This window comes from Centruroides sculpturatus, unplaced genomic scaffold, assembly GCF_000671375.1.
Source record: "Centruroides sculpturatus isolate CEXI.00-Female unplaced genomic scaffold, Cexi_2.0 scaffold634, whole genome shotgun sequence".
Taxonomy (NCBI): domain Eukaryota; kingdom Metazoa; phylum Arthropoda; class Arachnida; order Scorpiones; family Buthidae; genus Centruroides; species Centruroides sculpturatus.
The window spans coordinates 5,623-13,630 of NW_019384759.1; the positions used below are offsets into that span (position 1 = coordinate 5,623).

The window sequence follows — 8,008 nt, forward strand, 5'->3', positions numbered from 1 at the left end:
AAAAATTAGCGGTGCTACAAAGACTGGACAAAGAGGAATATCGTTTATTTTACTTTTTTCTGATAATCCGACCTTTTTTGCGTTCCGACCATACCCCCAGTCCCAAAGGTGACGGATTAGAGGGGTTCTACTGTACTTACTTTTTGAAAATGATGATCTTTTAATAAGAGATTCCTGCAAAAGAAGTTCTCGGCGAACTATCGAACCAGTCTCTTATACGCAATATTTGTACCATCTCTTGACTCAAAAACAGAAGAAAAATGATATTTCAAATTAGCAACTTTGAAAGAACAAAAGTTATATATATAAATACAAAAATGAAATTCTTTTATTTTAAAATTATTATTGGAAATTAACTGCTTTCGATTCATTTTTAAATATCCTGTTATTCAAGGTACGGTCTAAAGATACTGTATTAATATTAACACCGTATCTTTAGACCGTACCTTAGATATAGCTATTGTAGTAAAAACGTGTCAATATCCTTTGAATTTAAATATAATTAGAGCTGTAATTTTTGTTACAATCAACAAAACTTTAATGTTATATTATTTTAAATTCCTGTTTTTTTAAAAATTATTATTATTGCAAATTAGCGCAACTTAATTTTCTAATATAGAGATGATTATTCATTTGAGGCATTGATGCTTCACGACAAAAATCTCTGTTTAACACCCTGTTCAGGAAGCTTAAGCTTGTAGCAGAACATTCTAAAGAGTTCGGTAAACTGATTTTTATAATGTGTCTATTATTTTTTTAATTTAACAGTTAGACATAAAAAATCGATAAGACGACTGTTCGGTATCAATCGTATTAGTTCAGAAAAAAGTGTATGTTTGGGCAGGGGGCGCGTGTATAACGGTTTTTTTAATTGGATTGGTTGTAAAAAACGAGCGAAAAAAAAAGACGAAAAACATGGCGTCTACGTATTGCATGGTGTGATGACGATTTTTTATCTGTTCAACTTGTATTGGTTCAGTTTATTAAAAGTAACTAAGAGTGTTTATGCTTCGTTGTATCATTTGTCCGGATACATTACGAAGGCTCACTGACATTTAATTGGTCCGTCGAGGCGGATTCTGGTGTGGTTGACGAGGGTTAAGCCTAATAGAGACATCAGCTATTTCATCCATCGACATCCAGCCGGATACCCGAAAACTTAAACAGTGAGTACCGTTTAATTTTTTCTCGGACGAAAATCAATACGACCACGTGGATAGTATAGGCATTTCGGAAACATTGGGAATTGGAGGACATCTTAAGGATTCAAGATGGAGGCACTCTTAAACAGAAGGAAGGTACTAAAGGGACGGGTAACTAGAATTGAAAACATATTAGAGGAACATGGAGTTCAACCTCTCGGTGAGGTAACGGCACAACTATATCTTAAAAAATTAAACACATTATCGGACGAAATCGATCAGTTACAACAAGACATTATTGGAGAATGTTTGGAAGACGAATTTGAGGTACATAATGCTCAATATAACACACTAATTGGTCGCGTGGAAGCCATGACCATTCGACTCATGACTGTTGAACAAAATTCAGCAACCATAAGTTCAGTACACAACAGTGCGAATGGAACAGAAGTTAAACTTCCAAGATTGGAACTCCCGGTTTTTAACGGCAAGTACGACGAATGGCTCTCTTTCCGCGATTTATTCACAGCCACTGTTCATAATAATTCTACGCTATCTAGTGCCCAAAAACTCCAATATTTGAAATCGTCAGTACGACAGGACGCCGCTTTATTGATTCAATCTATCTCCATCACGGATGGAAACTATCAGGAAGCTTGGGATACATTGTTAAGAAGATACAATCACAATCGTGAAATAATTGATTCGTACATTCAGAAGTTATTCAAGCAACCCAACATTGCACAAGAATCAGCCACTGCGTTACGACACTTACTAGATACAACTAATGAGTGTATTCGTGCACTAAAGGTATTAAAGCAACCAGTGCAACATTGGGACTCTATTCTGCTGTATATTCTCAAAGAAAAAATGGATCAAGAATCTCGTAGACAATGGGAACTTTCTCAGAAGGACACAGAACAACCAACATTTAAAGACATAACTTCATTTTTAGAACAGCGAGCTAGAGCACTGGCTGTTTCCCAAACCAATATTCATTCTGGCCAATCAAGACCAACATCCAGACTTCGTCCGTCTTCACAGTCCAAGCAAATAACTGCTGCAGCATACCATGGTATTGTGCAGCCAGCATGTCCCATATGTCAAGGCACACATCCAATTTTCAAATGTTCGACATTTTTGGGCGCATCGGTGAACGAACGGAGAGATCTAATTAAGAAGCATGAGTTATGCTACAACTGCTTAAAGCTTGGACATCCGGCAACAAAGTGTAAAGCAGGTCACTGCAAAAAATGTTCACATAAACATAACACCCTTATACATCAAGATGGGCCATATGACAGTGCAACAACCTCCAGCAGGGTTGTAGAACCAGAAGTCATGTCACACATGTCAAAGCAATCGAGTGGGCATAGACAAGTATTGCTATCCACTGCTATCATTCAAGTGAGGAATTTTCAAGGAGAACTACAACCATGTCGGGCTCTATTGGATTCTGCCTCTCAAACAAGTTTCATTACTGAACGCTGTGTTCAGCAACTTAGACTGAAGCGGAAACCATCTAACGTAGCTATTTCAGGAATTAATTCTACAGGTATTAGCACCGCGTCCAGTAGTTTATGCATTAACATAAGGGTTACCTCAAGAAAGTCAGAGGATATTTGTGTAGAAACACTAATTACTCCAAATGTGACAACAAACTTGCCGAATTTCCACTGTGACCCGTCCAATTGGTCACATATATGGGGGCTTCAATTGGCGGACCCAACCTTTCATAAACCAGGCACAATAGATATACTTCTAGGTGCAGATGTCTACAATGAGATTATTTGTCCAGGACAGTGCAAGGGACCACCAGGAACTCCTAGCGCATTGAACACAGTATTTGGTTGGATACTATCAGGACCAATAGGTATGAACCAACAACCAGCTTCAGTCAAGGTTCATCACTGCAGTATTAATAATCAACTAAAAAAATTCTGGGAATTGGAAGAATTGCCTGAAATAAGACATTTAACAACAGAAGAACAACTGTTTGAAACCATTTTTTATAGTACACATTCACGTGATTCAACCGGCAGGTATGTGGTTCGTCTTCCTTTCAAAAACTCCACACACAGGCTTGGAGATTCAAGAAAGACTGCCATTAGACGGTCTCAACAACTAGAACACAGGCTACAAGGGAACAACAATCTGTATAATCAATATAAATCTTTTTTGGATGAATACTTATCCTTGGGACATATGGAAGCAATTAGACAGGAGGAAATCCATCTCAATCCTTCAAGGACATATTATCTTCCCCATCATGCAGTGTTCAAAGACACAAGTACTACAACCAAGCTTCGGGTTGTTTTTGATGCATCGGCTAAAACTACCACAGGACACTCACTCAATGATGAGCTTCTGGTTGGACCAAGAATACAGGATGAGTTACTCAGTTTGTTAATTCGGTTTCAGTTTCCAGTTATTGCTATGGTAGCGGATCTTGAGAAAATGTACCGGCAGATTTGGATACATCCAGATGACAGAGATTTTCAAAGAATCATTTGGAGGAACCATCCAACCGAGCCTCTTAAGGATTATCGATTATTAACAGTCACCTATGGTACGGCTTCAGCACCATATCTAGCCACCAAGGTCCTCCAACAATTGGCTAAGGACAAGGGTGCAAGATTTCCATTGGCAGCTACAGTGCTTACTCAAGACTTTTATGTCGACGATCTGATGACAGAAGCTAACTCAACAGAAGAAGCCTTTAGACTTCAATCAGAACTCATTCAACTGACACAACAGGGCGGGTTTAATCTTCGGAAGTGGGTGTCAAATCACCCATTAGTACTAGATGCAGTTTCACCAGAACTAAGAGAGATTCAACTGCCATTTCAAATAGATAATGAGAAGTCAGTCAAGACATTAGGTCTTCAGTGGCATCCTGCAACTGATCATCTTTCCTTCACTGCAACCACGTTACCAGAACACATCAATAGTACTAAACGAACAATGTTGTCAGATATTGCAAGGATCTTTGATCCGCTTGGCTTAATTGCACCAGTAACTATTCGAGCAAAGTTGATGCTTCAAGAACTTTGGCAGGTCAAATCAGACTGGGATGATCATTTACCGAGAGACCTTGAGAAAAGGTGGCAGGCATTTCGAGACCAGTTGGATCAAATTAGAACTATCAAGATCCAACGTTGTGTTAGTCAGTCAAGTATCGAAGACATTAGTCTACACGGCTTTTGTGATGCATCTGAAAGGGCGTTTGCAGCAGCTGTTTTTTTGAGGACTATGTCTCATAATAATGGTAGTCAAGATCATCTCATAGCGGCAAAAACGAGAGTTGCACCCTTGAAAACAACCAGTTTGCCTAGACTGGAGTTATGTGGAGCTGTTCTTCTGTCCAGACTGATCAGAACAATTCAGTCCTCCCTAAGAAGACCAATCACCGAGGTTCATGCCTGGTCAGACTCTACGATCACACTTTCTTGGTTATCATCATCTCCACAACGCTGGAAAACATTTGTTGCCAATCGAGTTGCGGAAGTTCAAACGACTATTCCCAACGCCAAATGGCATCACATTTCTAGCGAAGAAAATCCAGCGGACTGTGCTTCAAGAGGAATTTCAGCAACTGAGTTACTATCTCAGTCACTTTGGTGGCATAGCCCTCATTGTCTTCATGACACTCAATTACCAGAAACAAATCCTGCGATATGTAATAGTGCAGAATGTGCTGTCGAAGAAAGGAAGATCCATACCATTGTGGCTTACACTCAAATGGATGAGTCATTATTGACCACGTTTTCATCATTGTTTAAGCTAAAAAGAGTCACAGCATTCATACACAGATTTATCAACAATTGTCACGAGATTGAGACGTTAAGGAAGAACAAACCGCTTCCAAGCAAAAGTAAAATAACACAATTTCATCCCTATCTTGACCGCAACGGAATTCTCAGGGTGGGCGGAAGACTTAGATATGCGAAGATAACTCCTGATCAAGCACATATATGCAAAGATAACTCCTGATCAAGCACATCCCATCTTGTTATCACATCGTAACAAGCTTGTACATTTACTCATAGACATGGAGCATAAGAGATTACTACATGGAGGTCTCCAACTAGTGATGTCAACCTTACATCAACGTTTTTGGATAATTGGAGCCCGGGACGCCATTCGACATCACATAAGACGATGCATTCAGTGCGTGAGACAACGTGCAGAAACTGCCCAACAACTTATGGGTGACTTACCGCCAATGCGGGTGAATCCAGCTCGTCCTTTCCTTAAGTGTGGAGTCGACTTTGCAGGCCCCTTTCAACTTCGCGTCATCAAGGGCCGAGGTCAACATTCATTCAAGTCATATTTAGCAGTGTTTGTGTGTTTTGTCACTCGAGCTGTTCAGCTTGAACTAGTCAGTGCATTGACAACAGATGCATTCTTAGCAGCTCTCAAGCGGTTTGTAGCTCGACGAGGAAAATGCTCTGATATTTTCAGTGACTGTGGTACCAATTTTATTGGAGCAGATCGAGAACTCAAAAAATTCATTAAATACGTTTCAATCAGGCAACATACTAATGAGATATACAACTGGCTTGCCAACGAAGGCATTTCATGGCACTTTAGCCCTCCTGCAGCCCCTCACTTTGGAGGTCTGTGGGAGGCTGGAGTAAAGTCAGTGAAATACCATCTAAAAAGGGAACTTGGACCTCATCGACTGATTTATGAGGAGATGGAAACACTGTTGTGTCAAATTGAAGCCTGCTTAAACTCCAGACCACTCACAGCACTTAGCAGTGATCCTAATGATCTCACCGTTCTCACACCAGGACACTTCATTATTGGCGATTCCCTTTCAGCAATTCCTGAGACAGATCTCACTAGCATCAATTCTAACCGCCTTTCTCGATGGCAGCTAGGCCAACAGATGTTGCAACATTTCTGGAGACGGTGGAAACGTGAATATCTTGCACGCCTACAACAACGACCTAAATGGGCAGCCAAAAGGGAGAACATCAAGATTGGTGAGTTAGTGTTACTCAAGGACGACGATCTGCCACCCACAAAATGGAAAATGGCGAGAGTTTGTGAACTTCATCCTGGAGAGGACAATTGTGTACGGGTCGTGACAGTCAAATTGGCATCCGGTCAACAGCTCAAGCGACCTATTGTGAAGATATGCCCCTTCCTCTTCATTAACTAATTAGTGACATTGTTCTTGTAACCGCGTCATATTGAAACTGTTATTTCAAGGTGTTATTTCAAGGTTCGGTATCAATCGTATTAGTTCAGAAAAAAGTGTATGTTTGGGCAGGGGGCGCGTGTATAACGGTTGTTTTTTAATTGGATTGGTTGTAAAAAACGAGCGAAAAAAAAGACGAAAAACATGGCGTCTACATATTGCATGGTGTGATGACGATTTTTTATCTGTTCAACTTGTATTGGTTCAGTTTATTAAAAGTAACTAAGAGTGTTTATGCTTCGTTGTATCATTTGTCCGGAAACATTGCGAAGGCTCACTGACAAAGACAATTATTTGCATGGTTTATATCTATCATATGAAAAACAAATTTTAAGGAATTACAATCAGAGTTTCGTTTTCTTGGAGTTTAATATTCTTTAAACTATTTCTTAATTATATTTAAATAAATACCCAGTAATATAGCCTAAATTTAAATATATAGAAATTAATTAAAATGACAACATAATTAATAATAAGTTAATATTAAATAAATAGATGTAATCATATTATAGGCCTATATAAGTTTTTAAAACATATTTAAAACTAATCTAATTGTACGTATTTTAATACATAACTAATACAGATAGTGCTACAATTTTATTATGTTTTTAGTTAACTTAATTAAATAAGTTGTTTTTTAAAATAAATTACCTTATTGTTGTAAAATTTATTCTTAAAGTTTGTTGACATACAATAATTTACATTGAGGTGAGATGAGATTATAAAAAATGTATATAATCAGAATTTCATTTTATAAATTTAATATCTTTAATTAGATTTTATCACTTAAATAAATATTTCAAAAAAATTTTTGGTTTACTATAAACCATATAGTAATTCAAAGTTTAATGAGTTGGTTTGATCAGACAGTATAAATTTGATATGAAGAAACCCACTTTTTAAATATTATTATTATTATTGCTACTATACAATTTGAGTTAAATTCTTATACTTTATAATCTTTTTCTTTCATTTTATTTTAGTAACTAATTTCAAAAAGACAAGTTTCATTTCAATTCAATTACAATATAAATTTTATAAATTATATTTTTATAGATTTCACATGAACAATTCGATAAAATGGATGAAATAATTAAATATAATCGTGATATGATATCAAAAATACGAAGACATGACATTTGGTATATCGATGAACATTCTATATGGTCAGTAAAAAATATTTATGTATGAAATCTTTTCGTTATTTTCTTGTTAAATATAAAGTAATACTAATCCTAATTTTTATTTATATAAAATTGCAGAATGCGATGCTATTAGATTTGGAAGCATTTCAAGTTATCGACAGTTGGCCACAAAAACATTACACAGTCCTATACAAGCTGTAACAGACATTTACATATATTCTCTTAAAAAGTGTCAATTATCGGCGAAAGATCAATCGTAAGTCGATTTTACTACCAAAACAAAATTCAGGGATTAAATTTTATAGATGAAAAACATCTGATATAACTGGTTGGATTGAACATTGTAATTTACAAAAGTTATTAAATTATTTCACAACGTATAACGAATTATTTTTATTTAAAGGTGGATAGGTAGGAAGTAGAAAATATTTTTAAAAAAACTTGAGCTACAATTATTTAGACATCAAACTTCTTCGGTGTCAAACTACAGATAATATTTAAGTAATTGTTAT

The 8,008-nt window shown here is 36.8% G+C and overlaps 2 protein-coding genes across 2 annotated transcripts; both read left to right on the top strand.

Moving 5' to 3' along the window:
- The first annotated feature begins 1,271 nt into the window (after positions 1-1,271).
- LOC111628779 lies at positions 1,272-3,075 on the top strand. Its single transcript, XM_023372621.1, has 2 exons — positions 1,272-3,015; positions 3,059-3,075. The coding sequence occupies exons 1-2, from the start codon at positions 1,272-1,274 to the stop codon at positions 3,073-3,075; spliced, it is 1,761 nt and encodes a 586-aa protein (XP_023228389.1).
- Positions 3,076-3,088: 13 nt separating this feature from the next.
- Positions 3,089-6,312, top strand: LOC111628749. The gene is made up of 2 exons (XM_023372592.1): positions 3,089-5,112; positions 5,144-6,312. The coding sequence occupies exons 1-2, from the start codon at positions 3,348-3,350 to the stop codon at positions 6,310-6,312; spliced, it is 2,934 nt and encodes a 977-aa protein (XP_023228360.1). The 5' UTR covers positions 3,089-3,347.
- The last annotated feature ends 1,696 nt before the right edge of the window (positions 6,313-8,008 follow it).

Bases quoted from the DNA above. Each gene is read 5' to 3' on its own strand.
- LOC111628779 (XM_023372621.1), top strand. From the start codon at position 1,272: ATGGAGGCACTCTTAAACAGAAGGAAGGTACTAAAGGGACGGGTAACT.
- LOC111628749 (XM_023372592.1), top strand. From the start codon at position 3,348: ATGGAAGCAATTAGACAGGAGGAAATCCATCTCAATCCTTCAAGGACA. The intron at 5,113-5,143 runs ATATATGCAAAG...CTGATCAAGCAC, and splicing joins GATAACTCCTGATCAAGCAC to ATCCCATCTTGTTATCACAT.